Raw genomic sequence first — 21120 nt, 5'->3', positions numbered from 1 at the left:
CATTTGGGAAACACAGATCCTCTCCATGAGCAAATCTTTTTGTCATTCCTGGAGAACAGTTACGTTCTGTGGCCAAACCACCATGGAGTTAGAATGGAACCGGGCTGATGAAAATTAAGCCCAGTTGATTAAACACTCTGAACTCTGACTCTGACAAGTGATCAGCTTTCACAGCTGAAAACTGGCAGTGGCTAACAGAGATGCTAAGAGATATTGATAGTTGCAGCCAACATGGATTTAGTGTTTATTTTATGTACTGTGCATTGTTTTAAGCCCTTTGCATGCATTAATTCATTTAATTCTCACAACAGCTCTTTGAGGTAAATAACAATATCATCCTCATCTTATACATGAGAGGAAAATGAGTCACAGAAATGTTTAATTTAAAAAATAATAATGTCCATTGTCTTGTAACTAGTAAGTCAGGAAACTAGGCCTCAAACCCAGGAAGCAGACAAGAAACATCAACAAGTCTATAGAAACATGGACAACCAGAAGAGAAGCCATTGTCATACTCTAAGAATCTGTTTTAGGAGACACAAATTACAATGAGTCTTGCTTCCGACAGTAGAAAGTATGACTCATGAAAGTCATTATCCAAAGAAGCATAAAGGGTGGAATCTACAATTCTATATAAGCAGGAGACTTAAGGTTTTTATAGATTTGGTGGTCTAGAAATTTGTGTTCCTGCCAGTGATAAACTCACATGTTAGCATGACCATACCATTTGAATGGATGAATGGATGGATGTGAGGAATATATATGTACTTTTGAAACCTCACAGGAAATTTTCTTATGCATAGAGTTTGAGGTCTGGTGATTGCATTTACCCTTTTGGGTTTCATCTGGAGAAAGCATTTAGATAAATTCCATAATAATATTTTGCTTCAGCTAGATTAGTAAATGCAAGCAACCTAACGGAGTGAAAAAGAGGTAGAATGGCTTTTGGCATGATCCATTAAGATAATAATGCTACATATCATTTTCTAAATCTTAGTGCACGAAACAGTAAAGATTTAATAAAGATGTCTGGGATGGCCTTGACTGAACTCACCTGGGCTTATACATTTTTCTGTGGTCAATTGCGCATTATCTATGTACCCCTGCTGATCTTAGACAAGCTCACTCAAATGTGGGTGGGTGCTGGCCATTGGATGATCTAGTTTGGCCTTGGCTGGAATGGTAGGGATGACTCATCTCTATTTGTAGCTCATCTTCCAGCAGGTCAGGCTGGGCATATTCAAGTAGCTATGCAGAGAAGCAAGCCCCAGTGCTTAAAAATATTTTGTATCCTTTGCTAATATCTCATTGGCCAAAACAACTTATATGAGGTCAGACCAAGAGTCAGATTGAGAGAACTCAACAAATACTACATGGCAAAAGGAAAGGATATGGAGAGGAGTAAATCAGTAGAACCATTAGTACAATTAATTTCTAGTGGAACACATTTTTCCCCCAGAGTATGGGGCGAGGAAGAAAGGGTTCGTTTTGATTTTCAGACTGTAAACTTGCAAATTGATACTTGGTTTGTGCTCAGACAAATAAACTAACAAAAAACCCTCCCAGGCATGTTAGTGCATTGATCAGGTTTGTTAGGCCAATATGGCTTTTTAAAAATGCATTCGTTTTTAAACATGTTTGTAGTAATAACAAGCAGCAATTTTCACAGTCAAGTAAGGATGTGGAGGTGGCGCCAATTCACAAAGAATACTTTTTGGCCCTGTTACGTTTTCAAGAGATGATCATCTTGCAGTGTAATTGCAGAAGAGGAGTTCTGTCAGACTTTAGTTTGGGTCACTTCTTAGGAACTAAGTGTACATAAGTCACTGAGGACCGTATTTCCCCCCATCATCCGTGATTCGTTTGTTAGGGCCATATTCTTTGGCTGTATTTTCTCATGTGGGTTCACTTAATATTCAAATCATTAGTCCCTCTGGGATTCTGACTAGATTTTACTGGGAGATTGGAGTGAAAGGGGTTGGATGAACAATCAATTTCCAGTCTTTATGAAATTGTAGGGGATAATGAGAAAAAAAAATAGCTAATTTGGTTGCAATTAGCAAAATAGCCCCCTTTGTAGAAAGAAGCTCCTAAGTACCTCTTTCGAAAATAGAATTTGACAGTTTCTACAGTGAAAACAGAGTTGATTTGAGGGAAAAATATTTATCCAAACACGAATACTGGTTATGAATGTTTCTAACGTAACTGGAAGGGGTCGACACTGGCTGGCCTCTTTACTTCTAAGGCAAGTACACATTCTGCTTCAGCTGATTATTTTTTCAACAATATTTGTTATATGCTTTTATGGTCTGCCAGGACTTTTTTGAAGCCCAGTTAGATCAGCAGCCAACAGAGCTGAGACTAAAAGGGGGCCAAATATCTCCCCAGAAGCAAGACTACTTCAAAAGATATGCGTTACAAAGCCCTACTGTGACTCAAATAATCACTTATTTCTAAGGGGGATTTGCTAATGTAGGATTGGTTTCTTATCTTCCCAGCCCCTAGTGAGCCTTTACTGTGCAAATTCGCTGATGGAGGACAAAAGAAGAGACAGAATCAAAGCAAATACACCCAGAATGGAAGGCCTTGGCCCAGGGAAGGAGAGGTGAGTCCCAACTGGCTTGTGCTCAGAAACTTGGCAGCAGACATCCCTCAGAAGAGGGGCAACACAGACGTTTTGGGGTCTCGAGGAAATCAGGTCCCATGGAAAACCAAATGGCTTCTCAGAGGGCACATGAGCAGGCCTGTGTTAATATGCTCAGGATAAAATTTCTTGAGAAAGAGCTAGGACTTCAACATTGACCTCAGTTCTGCACTCAGTTCTACAGTAAGTCTTCTGTCTTTGAACTTGAACCCCATAGGCACTCACAGAAAGACGTATTCACAAGAATTGATCTGTAATTGTATAATGGCTAAAAAATGAGGGTATGAATACTTAAGAAAATAATTTTTGGTGAAATCGACAGTGAGAGTTGAATGTGTTTTGAAACAAGCAAACAAAGATTTAGATTGAGGTGTTCTGCTTGCATACGTATGTGTATCTATGCATATGCCCAGATGTTCATAAATGTGTTGATATGTGTTCTGTATGTTTATATGTCAGTATGAAATATAACATTTTCTGTTGGCTAAGGAGAAAGAAAAGTCAATACGCACAGGGTTTTGTTTTCCACAACAAGGAGGAAAGCATGTAACTATTAATTACCCATTTACCCTGGTAACACAAAATGGTAGAAAAGCAAGCCTATGGATCCAATTCCACTTGGAATGATTTCTTTTGGTTATTTTTTTCTTGTAAGAAAACAAAGAAAAGGTGTCTGGGCTTCTAAGAGGTCTTTTTATTCTTTGTAAAAGGAATGAAGTTGTTTGAATGACTTGAATAAATGCCATTTTGTACCAAGGCCATAATTTCAACAGAAGAGCTTTATTTAGCATTTCTATTCAAAGCACCTACTTCACCCATTTATCATTTAAGAGGCATCCTATTTGATGCAGCATTTTACACTCTCAGCACTGAGAGGACATTTGTAAGGAAAGAAAAGGGGGGTATTTTTCTCAGCCAATCCTTTAGCCATTTTTCAGTTTCTAAGACTCAGTTTTGAGTATTTTCATGCAGGTCTCAAAGCCTCTCTTAAAGAGTATACTTATATCCAAGTACTGTATAATCTATAACTCATTACCTGCAGGCATGAAAAAGAGAATCACCATGAAGTGCCCAAAGCTATTTTTAAAATGGCAAGAGTCCCAATATTCTCAACTTCAGAAAAGCTGAATGACCCATGCAGTTGAATGCTCCAGTGGGTAGCCCCACTGCCCCCAGCAGACAGCTGATTTCTGATAGCGCTCATTCTCACGTTGGGCCCATACCAAACATCCAGAGTCTAGAACGATTCACTTGATCTTTTAAAATGCGGCTGGGTCAAATGCCTGCCGAGTAGAAAGATTTCTGGATCCAAACTGTAACCCAAAAGCCTCAAGGCTGAATTAGGTAACTTAGCACGAATGACTGAAAGTTCCGCTCTAGTCTTCTCAAGAACCTGTAATATTACAGTTGCAGTGCAGAATTGTGATGCCAATTGCAGCAACACGCCTTGCCTGAGTCTACATTTCATAGAATCCAAACCAATCAACATAAAAGAAATGCGGAATTCGAGCTGCCACCCTCGTACCATGTACAGAATCTGAGCTTCTGGTTTAGAGTATGATACGAAAGAGCGTGTGTGCTCTTGCCCTGGAAACATTGTGGTGTCCAGTTTAGGACCCAGAGCCCCTTATAATTCAAATGTAGGTTTTAAAAGTGTATTCCTAACCTCTGTTTCCAAAAGCTACTTTTTAAGAGCTATACATTTTCCTTTTGAATTATGAAAATCAAGAGACCTTAATAAATTTATCTGTGACCAATACAAATATATTCCAAGGCTGTAGACACGTTCAGAGGAAAGACGTCAGAAAAAGAAATGGCAAGCACTAAAAATATGCTTATCAAATATATTGGTTTTGAGGTGAGCATGTTAATTTTTACAATTTTATTGTGGTCTTAGAAGTTGACACACCAAGCATGTTAGATAACTTTGTGTGTCCATCATTAAATATTTTTGTGTCTGTTTCCCCTTGCATTGTACTTGCTAGAGTGGAGAATATTAGTATGATTGATAAAGTATGGCATAAAATACATTAATCCCTGATAAGCAGTATTTAATTTTATATACCAGTAAATACTAATTACTGTATTTCATTGTTTCTAAGTCACACATTTTTGTTGTTTTTCCACATTTTAACACTTCTGAAATTGGTTTCCCTCATATCATCAATGTCATCATTACAAGATAATTTGTGTTTGCTCCTGTTAGTCACCTGGGTGTATTACCTACATTCTCTCTTTAAGGTCTATGACCACACTGATTGCAGGAATTGAAGCTTTAATCAAAGCAAGAACAGAGGGTCAGATTCTTAGGGGAAATTATTTTTTGTCCCCTTGCTTTATCCATTGCTAAGATTGAGACCTGCAGCTCCCTTGAAGTCCGTTTCTGATGGGTGGTGGTGTTTTTCATTTACCTGGTAGCCCTTTGACATCCCAGCTTCATAAGGAAGCCATTTTGGATGTTGGCTTTTGCTTGTGTGTTTGTTTTGTTATACAGTTGACCTTGAACAACAGGCATTTAAACTTTACAAGTTCACTTACGTGTGTGTGTTTTTTAAATAATGTTTTTATTGATTTTTTAGAAAAAGAGAGGAAGGAATAGGGATAGAGTGATCAATGAGAGAGAAACATCATCGATCAGCTGCCTCCTGCATGCCTCATACAGGGGATTGAGCCTGCAACCTGGGCATGTGCTCTGAACAGGGAATCGAACCAGTGACCTCTTTGTTCATCGGCCAGTGCTCAGCTACTGAGCAACACCAGCCTGGCTGCACATATTTTTTTTTAATAAGTATAGAGTTGGCCCTTCATATCCCCTGGTTTCCCATCCACAGTTTCAAACAACTGCAGACAAGAAGCAGTTATCAATCTGCAGTTGGGAATCTGCAGATGCTGAGAGCCAACTATATTCATCGTTCTACCCCATTTTATATCAGGGACTTGAGCTTCTGTGTATTTTGATGTCTGGTTTGGGGAGGAACTAATCCCACATAGATACTTAGTTAAATTTGGGGGAATTTACATTAAAAGTTACATGTGAATTTTCAACTGCATGGGGTTGGCATTCAATCTCTGTGTTGTTCAAGGGTAAACTGTATACAATATTGGTAGACCTTTCAATCATCATTACCTTAAATAAAGTGAAGGATAATTTAAATTATGCTGCTTTAGAATTTGAGATAATAGCACAAATTGAGGCTGTTTACTTTCCTCCTTTTGAAAATCAGTTAAAAATGTTAGTGTGAAAAGCATTTCTGATGAAATGCTGAAAATACAAAGCCATTGAATTGCAAGCATCTTAGAAGTATCTTAAACATGACAATTTATAGGCTAATTAAAAATTTAATTTGTTATATAAACCTATTTTCTTCTGGGTGGCATTTTGATAATAGTTCTTTTAGCATAGTTTAGTGAAATGCATTTTTTTTTACTCCAAAAAATCCAATACTGAAAACTTTGTACACATAACTTAGTGAAGTTTTGAAATATAAACATACGCTGGTACATATTTTTGCATTAGAGGAAAACAAAGGAATATTTTAAAGTTATTATAAGGTCTCAAGTGACAAATGAAACTCTGAGCAGAATGATTAGAGGTTGAGGCTATTTGGCCTTTCTTTCCCGGTGCTCCATAGATCTTATTGCTTTATTTCTTAAAGCAGCAGTTCTCAAATTCTTGGTCTCAAATAATTTCTTACACTCTTAAAAATTATCATTTATTACTTCATTAAAAATAAATAATAAACCCATCTCATTATCAAAAATGGTATATTTTGTTGAAAGTACTATATTTTTCACAGCAAAGACAATTATTTTTGAGAATAATGACACTGCTTTACATTTTTGCAAATCATTTAATGCCTGACTTAGTAAAAGATGACCGGATTTGCATATCTGCTTCAGCGTGCATGTTGCAATATTCTGTTTGGTGTGAGCATACAAAGTCTAGCTTACCGTAGACATATCATTGAAAAAGGCAGGAACTATGGATCTCCCAAAGGGATCTCAAGAACCCTTAGGTGTCATAGGCCACATTTTGAGAACCATTGTCCTAGAGAACCTTGAGCCATGGACAGGGCTGATATTCCACTTCCACATGCCAGAAGGACCATGCAGCTTGTTAAAATATTAAAATGTATCTGTAGCATTTGATACATGACTACTGGCAATGATCCGTCAGTGCGACTCCATTGCCTCTTCCACCCTGGTGCCTCCTTGAAGACCTCTCATGATCCAGCAAAAATGAGATGCTGGCTGGCATAGCAGGAGTTCCCCAGGATCCTACTTCAGCATTTAGATTCTGACTGGCCAGTGCTTATGCCAAACTACAGGTAAAATATTTTAAGGTCACCCCTAGCTCAGAAATGGTCTCACTTTGTCATCTCTATGACTCTCAAAATGTTACATTGGCCATGTATTTGATTTTCTCTAACATCATATTCTCGGTTCTTCAGGCAGTATGTTGCCCAAATTGATCTTGTTAGTGTTCCCCCAAAGGACGAGTCTGGACTCAGGAATGCATAAAACTAGTTCAAAAATATTCCAGCTACGTGAAGAGAAAATCCTGTTGTGTCTTTCTATATTTCTCAAGAATATATTTTCAATGACTACCAAAAAGCCACCAAATTTGTTTGTACTCTTTGCCCCAAATAATAGCTGATCAAAAAACATTCAACTATTTTGTAAAAATGATTGAACCAAATCAAAGGATGGATGTTTCTACTATGATAATGAAAGTCTCTAAAATTTTGAAGTTGTTTTATATTGACTCTTGTGACTGTTCTTTGGATTTCCTTCAGAATTTTCAAATATCAATAAAGGCTAAGTTTAGGATCACAGAAGATAAGACTATTTCTCCAAAATTTTATGCTGGGATATTACCGTTAAGTAATTGAAATGCTGTAAACAAATTATTTTCACTGGCTTCAAAACTCTAATCTAGCTTTTATAAAATCTTCCCAAGCCCTCTACTAATTGAGTCATTAAATGTCACTGATAATGATTGCTGTGGGAATTGTACTTCTAAGAAATAAGTACACTTTATTTGTTCAGTCGGCAAACAAGAGATATGCCGATTGAACAAATAAAGAAACCAACAAAATACTCATACATCTAGTGAAAAAAAAAAAAAAAGCTAAGCTTTTATTACAAAAACTAAAATCAATGAAATTACATGTATTGCCTTTATCTTCTTCACAGTTCTCTGCTAAAGTCAATTTAAAAGCAATGAATAATATTTTGTCTTTGATGCTCTGAAGAAATTTTTTTTTTTACTACGGAAACACTTAACAAGATTATCTTCAGAGTCTCAATATTCAAATGAACTAATGGAACTAATTAGCAATCAACAGGTTTCCAGGAATAGTTTTTAGGTTATGTTGAAGAGAAAAGCAAATACGTTGTTTTGGTGTGTGCATTCTAGGAATACTAATGTTTGGAATTTCTCACTTATTTCCAATTAAAGAGCAAGTTTTAGATGAGACATCAGATGATACATTATTTCTTGAAGACATTACTTAAATGCATTTGGAGTTGCACAAAGGACAAGAGTACAGGATAGGCCCTGCATAATACCAGGGGGTGCCATTCACACAAACCAGAAATGGCATCCCTTAGCACAGTAAAATGCTATGGCTTTGCCTGGACATGTTAGTTTCAAAACCTTTTATGAGATGGAATAAACTGGCATAGTGTTCTTCAATGTCCTTAAGTTAATAGATCCCATTAATCCACTCACAAAGTCCCCTATTAGTGACTGAAAGCTAAAGTTATCAGTTTTATCACAGTCAACTTAAGCTAAGTGATCTGTTATAACCTATAACCTAGATAAAGTTATCCATTGTCAGACCTGAAATCAACTGTTTTCAATGATGGATAAAAAACAAACTTCCCCTGTGCTGTGAAGTTCTATAACTTTGGTCCATGTAGAGTTACTATTAATAAAGTCTCTTTAGTGCCAGTAAGTGAATGAAGACCTGCAAAGTTTATATGGGAAAATGGGATTGCTCATGCTATTATAAAGTCCATAGCCAAGTGCAGGCAAAGTTGATAAACCTGATTTCCAATACCCACCCTCCTACCTGTTGTCCCTCAAGGCATAAAGAGTAATTATTCATTTTGTCTACATCCACTCATGATTGAGGCAAAAAATGTCTTTTTAAATTTCTGAATTGGCAGATAATCATTCTCAACTCAATAGTTACACCCTTTGTTCCAATTCTAGATAAGTAAACATTTTCTTTGAGGGTTATGTTCTAATTTTTTGTTTGTTTTTACTTTTCAATTTTTTTGAAAAAATCTAATATAGACAAATTTCGATTTTAACTGTGTCTTCATCACCATCATCATTGGTGGCCCCTGCATGACTAATACTTTATGCTGTGTCCTGAGGACACAATGAGGTATAAGGTATGATTTCTGCCCTCAGCATATATTAGATATAAACATACAGAGTAAGAATCCCTCTAACCTCCCTGTGTTTCCAATTTGCTTTCTTACCTTTTACACAAATGTTCTTTTTGAGACAATAATTGTATTTGGAAGAGATTTTTTAAGGCAACATTGAAGAAGAAGCAACTTAAGCAAAAAGCAGTCAGTGAGCACGTGCTGAGTGTCCGTTATGCAGGAGGCATGAGATTGCATGCTATGGACATGATGTCAACACATAGACAGATTCCCACCTCCTTGGAGCCTAAAATGGCAAAGGTCTTCTCTGTCTGTAAAGTAGGAGATTAAAAGTGAAATGGAATAGTATTTAGTGCTGTAGAAATAAAACCAATGACTATAACTGACTTCATACCTGTATAATAGTGACAGAAAACCAAGCTGAAATAATAAGAAAAATCACAACAGAAAGAAACATCAGCCGCAAGAACATTAGTTCACATTAGTCCTGTTGCTAAGCATTAATTGCTTGTTTGGGTATTTGTTTTTCAGGGTAGATAACTGAGAAATTGATTTATAAACCAGAAATTCTCTTGAGTTGGAAAGTTCTGCCTTGTCACCTGGCTGATAGAGGCCTCTATGCCCTTGAGTGCTGGCTGAGTGGCACAGAGAGAATTCTGATGAGAGAAGCATCTTGAACTTTGGGGAGGTTATTTAGTATATCTTGAGTCCTTCCCTAATACACCTATTGAGAATAGTACTTCTTTCTGAATTCTAAGGAATTGTGTATGTCAACATCTGTTTGCTTTTCTTCATAATTTATAAGGCACTTTAGTGGTTAAGGGAGAAAACTCTAGAATTTAAATCGCAAATCTACAGCTTGTGAGCTGAGTGACAACACAGCAGATTGTTCAGTCTGTAAGTTTCCTTTCCCTCATAAGTAGAATGAGGATGGTCAAAAGTGTATATTTTGTAATTGGAAGGATTAAATGAGGAGGTGAAGGTAAAGTACTGAGCACGGTTCCTGGAAAATTAGAATTGCTCACGTATCAGCTGTTATTATAACTGTCATAATATCATTAGCACAGCCCAAGGCTTTTTAATCTGAAAGCCAGCTTTGCTATGTGTTTCTTATGACTCAGATGTTTAATTCCTTGTTTTCCAATTTTATGCCATGTCTATATTTTCCGAATTGGAATTATTTAAAATTATTTCTTTAAAAGAAAATTTGCTGCCATTATAATTTTCTAGCTGAATTTTTTACTTATTTTTATAAAACATCATATGAAATAAGTCAAAATTATTTTAACTTTGATCCATATTTTATTAATGTTTTTCTAAGATCACATTCCAAATCATAAAGCATTAATTAGCACTGAAACATTAGGTGTTTTTGAAATTTCTGGCCAACTTTCCCTTGAAGGTCATATAATCATAAAAGCCAAGTGCTGGCAAAAATAGGGGGATTAGATGGAGAAGATGAAAGAAAAAGAAAAAAAAAAAGACAAGTAAAAGAGAAAACATGAACTATTGCTGGATATCAAGAAAAAGGTTGAGTTGAGCTAATATTGAAAACTGATAAATAACATGGTTGGTGTGTTTAAGGGGAAAGATGATGAATTATTAACCTACCCATTCTGGCAAATATAATGGTAATTAATTTTGGATACCAAAGGTTCTTATGCAACCTTGTGGCCATGAAAAGGACTCATTCTCAAGTACTTTCCTCAAACCAACTGTCTTTGACAGAAAAAGCATTCTAATACTATAATTGATGACTTATTAGATAGAACAAAAAATTCAGGAAACGGGAATCTTCTTACATGTGCTATGGCTCCCTAGTGCTGAATGTAAATAATTTTTAAGCTTCCACATTCTAATCTATTCAAAGATGATGTTACCAAATTCTGTGTAAGGAAATTTTTGAATCCTTATAAATACTAGTAGTGGTATTAATGACATCTATAAAACTTACTTCTGTTCGCTGAAAGACTCAGACTCACAAAATTATCACTTTGAAAAAAGATACAGGTGACCCTCACTGTTTGTTGGCTCCATATTTGAAAATGTACCTATTGGCTAAATTTTATTTGTAACCCCAGAATCATTACTCATAGTGCCTTCATGGACACTCACAGATGTGCAGAGCAGTGAAAAATTTGAGTCACCCAACTGGCACGCTGCAAGCTGAGGTTGAAATACGTGACACTCTCTCTTCCTTCTGTTTCAGCTCTCATACTGTAAACAGTGTTCTTTACTTGGTTCCTTTACTAGTAGGGCCACATTTTTCACATTTTGTGCTTTATGTTGGTGAATTTGCTGTTTAAAATGGCCCTCAAGTGTATTGCTGAAGTGCTATCAGAGGTTTCTAAGTGCAATAAATCTATGATGTGTCCTATGAAGAAAATCTGGGTCGGTGGGAATGTAGAGATAAGTTTTGTTCAGACATGACTTGTAGTGCTGTTGGCTGGGTGTTCAATGTTAATGAATCAACAATATGCAGTCATTTCTCTCCACAGAAGATTGGTTCTGAGACTAGTATCTTTATGAAATTATTATACCCAACTGGTCATTGTGGATATCAAAATCCACAGTTGCTCAAGTCTCTTATATAAAAGTGTCTTATTTACAAACAACCTATATTTTCGTATAGGTTTTAGCACGGTATGCCTACATATAACTTCATTTGCATGGATTCAGCTTAGCGCTTGGAGCTTGGCAAATTCAAGTTTTGCCTTTTGGAACTTTCTATAATCTTTTTTTTTTTTTAAATGACAGTTTGCAGTTTCTTTTTTTTAAAAAATATATTTTATTGATTTTTTACAGAGAGGAAGGGAGAGGGATAGAGAGCTAGAAACATCGATGAGAGAGAAACATCAACCAGCTGCCTCCTGCACACCCACTACTGAGGATGTGCCCGCAACCAAGGTACATGCCCTTGACCTGAATCGAACCTGGGACCTTTCAGTCCGCAGACCGACACTCTATCCACTGAGCCAAACTGGTTTCGGGTCTATAATCTTTTTTATCCAAATGTCTTTGATGCATGGTTGGTTGAATCTATGGATGCAAAATCCACAGATTCAAAGAGTTGACTTTATATTAAATAAGATGTCTTTAGACAGAAACACACATAAAACAACCATTATGTATTGATCAATTGGTCAAAGTGTTGTCCAGGGGCTCACAGGAACCTAACCTTGTATTTCCTTTAGGAGCTATGATTCAGTATTCACTAATTCAGCATTCATGGTGACTTTACAGAATATAATTACTGCAAATAACAAGAATCAACTGTATCTTGTTTTATGATTGTTATCAGGTGAGATCCAGTCTATCAGTTAAGTTTATGATGCTTTCGTTGAAGTAAAAAACAATGTACATGGGCATCAAAAGTAACTGCATGAGCCAATTTTCCTTTAGAGGAGTTGTGTCATATCCAATTTTTAATGGTTGTGGATTTAAAGACAATGATAGTTCTTACTCTACTCAACCAACAAGTGGTAAAACTGTCTAAGGAATTTGGGGAAAGCCCTGATTCTCTTTTTATTATTTTAATGCACAGTTGGCTTATAATCCTATATAATAAAAGGCTAATATGCAAATTGTCCCCTCACCCAGGAGTTCTATCAGGGGGCAGGGCTGGCCAGCCAACCACCTGTGGCCCCTCTCCTGGGTCAGCCTCACCCCTGATCACCCCCCCCCCCCCGCAACCCCGATCAGGGGCAGGGCCAGCTGGCCAACCACCTGTGGCCCGGCCCCGCCCCCACCCCCGATTGCTCCCCCTCACCTCAATCAGGGGCAGGGCCCGTGTATGAATTCGTGCACTGGGCCTCTAGTCATTTAATAAAGATCATTAGACATTTGACCCAATGTATAAAGATTCACATACCTTTCTTAGCATGAAAGAGTCCTTCATCTAACACAATGATTTATTTCTATAATCATTTATAGCATTCTTTTTATAAAAATATATATTTTATTGATTTTTTACAGAGAGGAAGAGAGAGGAATAGAGAGTTAGAAACATCGATGAGAGAGAAACATCGATCAGCTGCCTCTTGCACACCCCCTACTGGGGATGTGCCCGCAACTAAGGTACATGCCCTTGACCGGAATTGAACCTGGACCCTTCAGTCCACAGGCCGACGCTCTATCCACTGAGCCAAACCAGTTTCGGCAATTTATAGCATTCTTAGTTACCTATCTGCATAAGAGTAGAAAGCTCTTAGCCCTTTATGAACCAAAATGGGTCACATTTATATGGAAAATATTGCTTTAAAGGACATAAAGGGTGACTATGGAAGTAATAGCAAACATGCTACATAAAATCTGGAGAGAAAGATTATCTGTCTCTATGGTCACCATTCATAGGAAAGCTTCTCAACAGAAAATTTTGTTGTGTTTCTTAAAAGCATGTGGCTGTCACTAACTATGATCAGTGCACATACTTTGAGATATTCTTAGCAGTGAGGAAGACAAGTGGCCTCCTCAAACAAGTGGCCTCCTTGCCTTCAGTTAGATCTCCTAGGAATAAGAACCCTTTTACAAACTATTTGATTAATCACCAGTCAACATCCTTCTTATTAAGAACAACCTGATAATGAGGTTCAAGAATATATTATTTCTATTAACCTTGAAGCCATACTGACTGCAATCTAATTTTATAATACTGAACATTAGAAATTTTATGTTTCAGAGATAGGGAATTTAAGTACTGCCCAATGAGCTACTAAAAATTAAAGTACTTTGAGAAGAAACCTTATATCTAAAGAATTAGTATATCCGTATAGTAAATAGAAATAGTATATCTAAAGAATACTTTAGAAACTTACTAAAACATGTAGATTCAGGATATCTCTGATTATATTTCAGGAAAGTCGAAACATCATCTATCTAGTTTACTACTATTTTTTGCGTATATCACAGTGCATGATAATTAGTTGTCTAATTATTTTCTTTAATAAGACCTTAGGGAAAAAATTAAGATATATCTATTAACATTGCTAGGTTCTGCAAAGTCTTTTTAACCTTGAAATGAAGGAGAGTCCTTACTTTTGACTGTTATGGTGAATGCCAGCACTTGCAAGTTGGGTTTGTCTTATTTATTTCATGTGCTTTACCTGTAATTTAGAGAGCAGACACAAAATGAAGACCCTTTTAATCTCTAAAGAAATTTTCTCATTGGCACAAGAACTTGAATTCTCAGTAATTCAGTATGAAAACTTTCTTACTCAGTTAAGTGTTCTTATTTTAAAGTTGCTGGGCCCAATACTCACTCACCTATGATCACTAAAGATAAAAAGTAAATCTTATAAATTCCTTAATAGTGTAATTTTGCATATAATATAATTAATGATGAGTGCCAGTACTCTGTCTAGTCTCCATTCTCAAGGAAGAGGATAGGGTAATATACTTATATTGTTGGAGCAGAGCTATGAATGGGGGTTTAGGAGGGACATAAGGCTGGTAAGATGACGGAAGTAATTATAAGGAGAAAGATTGATGATTTATCTCCAGGTCCCCTATATTCCCTTGACCAAGTCTCATTGGGTCAGGACAGCTAAATGGGGCATCAGCCAACTGGGAGATTACTGGAGTTGTCATTGTTTGGCAGTCCTAGCCTTCCACAAGACTCAGAATGGTTCCCATCAATATTTAAGCCATAGCTTCCAACCTCCAAGTACATCAAACTGAAGTTGGGACCTGGATGAATATGGACCAATTAACTAGATACCTGGGACTTTCACCTATCTAGTTGCACAGATTGCCCTGTTAGCAACATCAGCATTTTACATTTTTCACCTTGTAGACATCATATTATTGGTTCCAAGACACCATCAATTAAAGATGGAATATTATTTTAAATGTCACTAAAAAAGAGGAGACAATTGCCAAACTATCAAATGCCATCAATTATGTCAGTACCGATTTCACAGATATTAATATGTGAAATAAAAGCGACATAAAAATGACGTCTTAGTATTGATGAGTTTTAGTTATTTAGACTAAGATAAAAGCAGAAGTTCATATATAAAACATAATAATGTTCTCTTATTTTCTTTTATGGTTATCGATCAAGGCTTAATTTAATTTCACTTTTAATGACAAACTAGGACTTCTTTTTCCTTCAAGACTTTGAGAACCTTAGCAGGCTACATCATACAATGCTCGTATGCTTTTTCTTCTGCTTCCTTTTTAACAATGCTTTTTCTGTGCAGCCATAGGCTTTCACAGCCGTCCAGTCTTCATTCTGTGTGCATCTTTCTAACTTGTTCTTCTCTGTTGCTATATAAGAGAGAAGTTCTCTATCTGACAAGAATGCTTTTAGTAAAAGCCAGAAAGGAGAAATTCCATGGTGGCATAGTGTATAAACAACAGCATGACTCCCCTTGATGTTTTTCTTTTCCAAACATAAAGAGGTGAAATTTTCTCTGTTTATTGACTTATATTTTTTGCTATTTTTTAAAGTGATAAATTTTTTGCATCTCATTTGCTTGAAGATGTTGAGATTACTTTTAATTAACAGTCCTCTGCTCCTCACTCTTGGTCAGTGACTTGGAGAAGAGGGGCTTCCTTCTCCTAGGTTCCTACTCATGATCGATCTCAGGTTTCCCTGCTGCATGGGAAAGGTCTCTGAGCAATTCCAACACTCATTTTGTTTCCCTCTATCTCTACTGACCAATCAAAGGCTGAAACATTTTCTTTAGAAGTTTAATTGAGTTCAGTGGAAGTTTTGAAGAGTAAAGTTTACTAATAAAATAAGGGAAACTTAAACACACTCAAATTCCTTTTTCAAATACAAATTTAACCGAAGTCCAAATTCAGAATAGTCTTTAAGTCAATTAGGTATTCATTAACTTATTTAATAAACATTTATGGAGTCCCTATTATGTTCCAAACACTTATGGACACAGGCAAGAATCTAGTTGAAACTCACATGACAACATGTAGTCATATTAGCTCCCATATTCAATTACGGGGACAGAACAAAGGCGGCAGTTAATGCTACAAGGAGAGACAGAGATGGCTTTAAGAGTCTGGGATGTCTAGTTTGAGGCTGAAAGACTAGAATTTTCAATTTCCCCACAGACAGTGATGCAAAGTTTCCAGCCAAAAACTTACAGCAGCAAAAGCCCCAGAGGCTCAGGGCAGTGTGAGTGTATGTCTGAGTTTGGTGAAGAACGGGGTCTACTGGTAAAATTGCACAGCATGATTATGGACGCCAGTCGGTGAATAAAGACTTGATCATGAAGGGCTCTGTGAGGCATGTTTTATTTAGAAAATAACAGTATGTCACTAAAAGAAGAATCATTATGTGGTCAGATTTGCCTCTCTTAAGAGCAGTCCTCGAGCACATCGGTGTGGCTGATGGATTAGAAAAAGATTGCAAGCAAAAGTAGGAGAAGCTGTTATGAACAAAGGATATTAGTGAACACCCAAACAAGAAATGATAACTTCATAAGAGACCCTGACCATACTTCAAACTTACTAATCTAACTTGGCAATAAATGTCTGGAACTCAGGGTAGGTACTTGAGTTTGAGATGAAGATTCAAGAATCACCCAGACATAAATAATAGTTGGAATCAGAAGGTGAATGTCATCACAGTACAGAAGGGAGGTGAAAGGTGAACCCTGGCCCTGAGAGCTGGCATCTCAAAGGCAGATGGAACACGTAACACCAAAGCAGAAATTGCTCTCTGAGCGGTCAGAAGAAAACTAGGGGATGAGCTCACAGAAGCCAAAGGAAAGGAGTTTTGAAAGAAAACAATCACCGCTTAAATTATGCAAATTATCCAAGTATAATTTGGAGTAAAACTATTCCTTGAATTCATATATTATGAAAACTAGGAAGTGTAGTGAGAGCTATTTCACAGGTTGGTGGGCATTGTCTTTTTTTTTTTTTTAACCTTTTGCACTCGGATGTCGAGTGTGACTCGACAGGGTTAGCATTAGAATAAAGGAGTCGAGAAAAAAGCAAGCGAGTGCATAGGGTTAATCTTTATTGTTGAGATTATTACAGATGTCCCTCTTTCTCCCCCTCCCCCATAGCTCCCCTCCACCCGGTTCGCACCCCACCCCAGGCCCTCATCACCCTCTTGTCTGTATTCATAGGTAATGTAAGATCTTTGTCTAATATCTTCCCTAACGGACAGTTAGCTAGGATGTTGCTGTCTTATCTCAGGGCCATGCAGTGTAGTCTACCTTTTGTAGACTTCGACAATTTCTTTGTTGACTGTCTCATTTGTCCCTCATCTTCTCTTCAGAGAGGTGGTGGCTACACATTGCCCAGGGGATGTTCTTTCCGCAGGTGAGAGCAGACACCTCCTTTACTTGGCTGACTGCCCCTGCCCAGAGAAAGAAAGCATTCAATAGTCACCTGGCCATGGCAGAACCGTTCCCGGGTTAAACCCTACCATTTGCCTCATAAGAAGGCCAGGATTTCATTCTCTCACATCCCCTTTCTGTAAGGGCTTCAGCAGCCTGTCCTCAGCTTGGCCCCTTGTGTATTGTTTCCTAGGATTAGTTCTCTTAACAGGAAGTAGGTTAAAAGCTCTTTTCCTTTGGACGAAAGATTTACTTGGTATCAATCATGTTGTGGTTTTCTGGTGATATTTATTGGTTGATGACTATCTTGGGTACCCACACTTCTGGTGTCACATAGGAAACTCTCCATTTCTCAGCCCGTATGGCTATTTGGATTTATGAATTCTAGCTTCCACTAGAAAAGAAACACTGTGCCATGAACCCTGAAGTTTCGGTCTTTATTCTTGACCTCCTGCCCATTCTTACCTTGATCCTTCCGGATGTAGTAACCCCACCCTCCCCAGCTCGTCTGTATTTCATTGACCCAGCGAAACTAAACATCTTCTGACATCTCCAAGCATATTTCTGAATCAGGCCTCTGCTCAATAGTTCTTTTACAAATGACATGCCTTTTTCCCCTTCCTAAATTTTAAATTTTAAACAAGTTGTAAAGTGTATAATGTGTTGTTGTTTTATAAGAAAAGGAGGTGTTTTTTTTGCCATTATAAAAGTAATTCTCATTATATACAACTTGAAAGAGTCAGAAAAAAAAATATATGAAAGGAAAAACTGTCATTTATAGTCATATGCCCCAGCACTTTCACATTTACCCCTGTTGAAATTAATGTTTTATTTTATTTCTAGTCAGAGATTTAAATTTTTAAAATTTTACTTGTTGACACATATGTACACATAATTTTGTATCGGGACTTCTTCACTAAAAGGTACTATGTTTTCTAAAGAGAAATACTGATAAATATAAACCAAGTGAGACTTTGCTATAGAAGCAGTACCTAACCATGTATAACCCATTTTTCAAGCCCCTTTACACACACCACCTTTTAAGTCATCTTATTTTATTTAGTGATTTGACCATTACCAACCAACAGTTGTAAATATTGTTAAAATTGGTTACAAGAAATAAACTCCTTAAAGATGACATCAAGAAAATTTCTTCTTTGCCTTCCGGAACTCATCTCGTGGTAATTTGGTACCCAGTATTTACTAAAATATACAATATTCACCACATGTTTACTAAAGTGTTGCTTTAAAGCTGATCACAGAAGATTGGAAATCTTTGGGATTATTCATCAGTAACTCATCCAATTTTGATGATTCATGTGTCAGGGCAGAATTTAGGAAAAGGAGAAATGTTAGGCTATTAGTAAAACATTAATGTTTCGGTTTCCAAGAATTTCAGTGCGTATCTGTCTGTCTGAAGTTTACTGCCTCAAACGTTTTTATCCCTGTTCACATTACAGAGTAAAAATAACTTGAAAAGTGATCAAAACAATTCTACCTTTTCATTGGCTTTGTTAAAGCCAATGATCCTCTGCTTTGTATTTCTATATTTCTTACCTCTTCATTTAACCTGTTAATTTTTTAAAGTTATGAATATCACATGATTAGCTCCAAAGTCAATCTAATGTGTCTTAATGAATTTCCTATAATATTAAAAATTATTATGAAATCCTAATTTCTCCAATAAGCCATATTTTTATATTTCTTCCAAAATATTTAGCTCTTTAGTATAGACTCTATAAGGTATCACTAGACATATTCTATTATGGTCAAAATACTAAGCCAAAATTCATCTGCTGCTGAAAAATGACAAAAATGCCCCTTTTTGTTTTAAATAAATTATCATCACCTCTAGCACACAAAAATGTGAACTTTGAGAAATGGAAGTTATTTGTTAATCTAAAAGCCTTTAAAAAAAGATTGACAGGATTAAATATCAGTTTTATGCATATGTAGTGTGACATTTTCACTTTGTTCCAAGTTATTTTATTTTTGTGTGACTCCAGAGTTTGTAAACATGCCATAAAATTTGGCAATTACATAATGATGATTTCATGGTTCTAGCTTAGTATAAAGGTAGCTAGACAGAGCAGCAAAATTGATTTTCTTTTTTACCTTAATGGAAGAAAACAAAAGGAAATTGAATGCAAAATCTGCATTAAGACCATCCTAGAATTATAATTCAGCAACCTATTACACATGAAATGAAAACCAGGTCAGGTGTTCGCTGTTGTGTTATGATGTTCAGCCAACAGATGAAGTTCAAACAACCTTCTGTTGAACCCATGCCTTGTTTTGTTACCCAAAATGTTCCAAATGCATATGACTTGATGCTGTCTCTTGTTATCTCCTCTTACCAAAGGTACTGAGAGGCAGGACTGTCCCTAGGCAAAATCATGAAGTAGGTGAAACTTGTTTTTATTCCCTACCCTTTTGCAATGACAGTCTCGCCTTAGCTTCTTTCTACTTCCCTGTCCCCAAGTGCCTATTCCCATTGCTCATTGCTTTGGATTTACCCTGTTTTCCAGGAGGCTCCTACTGTTTCTTGTTGTCCAGTCCTTCTTTGACTGTATAATTTTCTTGCTCAAAAATGTTCAGTGGCTCCCCAAGAGGAGCCAGGCAGTCAAGATGGTCCCTCCTTTCCTTTGGAGTCTTATTTCCCACTGCTCCCCTCCAGGGTTCTACTGCAGGTGGGTCACTCACCTTACACTTTTTATTTACACACTGTTTTCCATACTACCCCTTTTGCTTGAGCAGGCCTTCACCACTCATCTACATTCGTGGAAATCCTAATAATCTTTCAAGGCTCCACTCAGCTGTACCTACTCCAAGTATCATCCCTAATCACCCCCCGCCTCTCTCCTCCACACCTCATCTGTACCACTCATATGACACTTACCACTTCCAGCTTTGTAGTATAATATTTATGTGTATGTCTTATCTGCAGGCACTGTGCTGAGTCTTTTACAAACATAATCTCATTTAAATTTCACAACAATCTGATGAGGTAGGTGTTACTCTACCACTTAACAGCTAAGGAAACTACTGAGGCTCAAGTAGGTTAAATAATTTGCCCAAGGCCACACTGCTAGAAAGCAAAGACCTAAACCCAGATCCAAAACATATATTCTTTCCACTGAACCATGTTGCCATTTTTCAGTTCTTGCCCATCTTCTGAAAGATGGATGGAGCTGTAAGAAGAAGAGGCCAACTTAGCCTTTCTAATGGTCAAATATGTATTCAACAAATACAATGTATTAATAATTACTGTATTCCTAGGTAGAACTTATTGGTTAATGACAATCCATGAGGAATTCAATTAAACTATGAAAGAAAATAAAAAAATCCATATCTAGAGTTGCCAGAATAAACACAGCATAAGAAGAGAATGTTCAAGAAAATTTATAATTCAAGAAAGGCTAGATAGCGTTGGATTTGAGCACTACTGGGAAATAAGTACAAGGAAAAGAAGTAAAGGTGGGGTTGACTAGGAAAGGCTTCTGATAAGTCCCCTAGGATTTTAACCATTTGGGGTGGTTAGGCGACTGAAGCTATGCTGATCACTACTCTTAATCTCTTGTGAACTGACAATATCTCTATTGAGTATAAAGCCTATTTTTGTCATTCTGCCCTGGTGTGGCATCTTGGGTAAGTTAGGGGAAAGAAGCTTAGTGCTTTTAAGAGAGAAGTCTCCTCCCAAATGGGCTGCTTTTACGACTGTCCCCAATAGCATCCAGGACCAAGGAGTTTCAGCTCACCTAGACC

The 21120-nt window shown here is 37.0% G+C and overlaps 1 protein-coding gene across 8 annotated transcripts in view; it reads left to right on the top strand.

The window, feature by feature from the left end:
* The window catches only part of RBMS3 (RNA binding motif single stranded interacting protein 3), a 643143-nt gene that overhangs the window by 493005 nt on the left and 129018 nt on the right, over positions 1-21120 (top strand). For all 8 annotated transcript variants that reach the window (XM_054708096.1, XM_008153779.3, XM_054708097.1 and 5 more), the window contains exon 7: positions 2499-2605. In XM_054708096.1, coding sequence (XP_054564071.1) covers positions 2499-2605 — 107 coding nt within the window. The remainder of the gene's footprint in view (positions 1-2498; positions 2606-21120) is intronic.

Source organism: Eptesicus fuscus, chromosome 18 (assembly GCF_027574615.1).
Source record: "Eptesicus fuscus isolate TK198812 chromosome 18, DD_ASM_mEF_20220401, whole genome shotgun sequence".
In the NCBI taxonomy this organism is placed as follows: Eukaryota; Metazoa; Chordata; class Mammalia; order Chiroptera; family Vespertilionidae; genus Eptesicus; species Eptesicus fuscus.
Note: the sequence above shows the minus strand (reverse complement) of the source record. Positions and strands in the feature narration are given on the sequence as shown.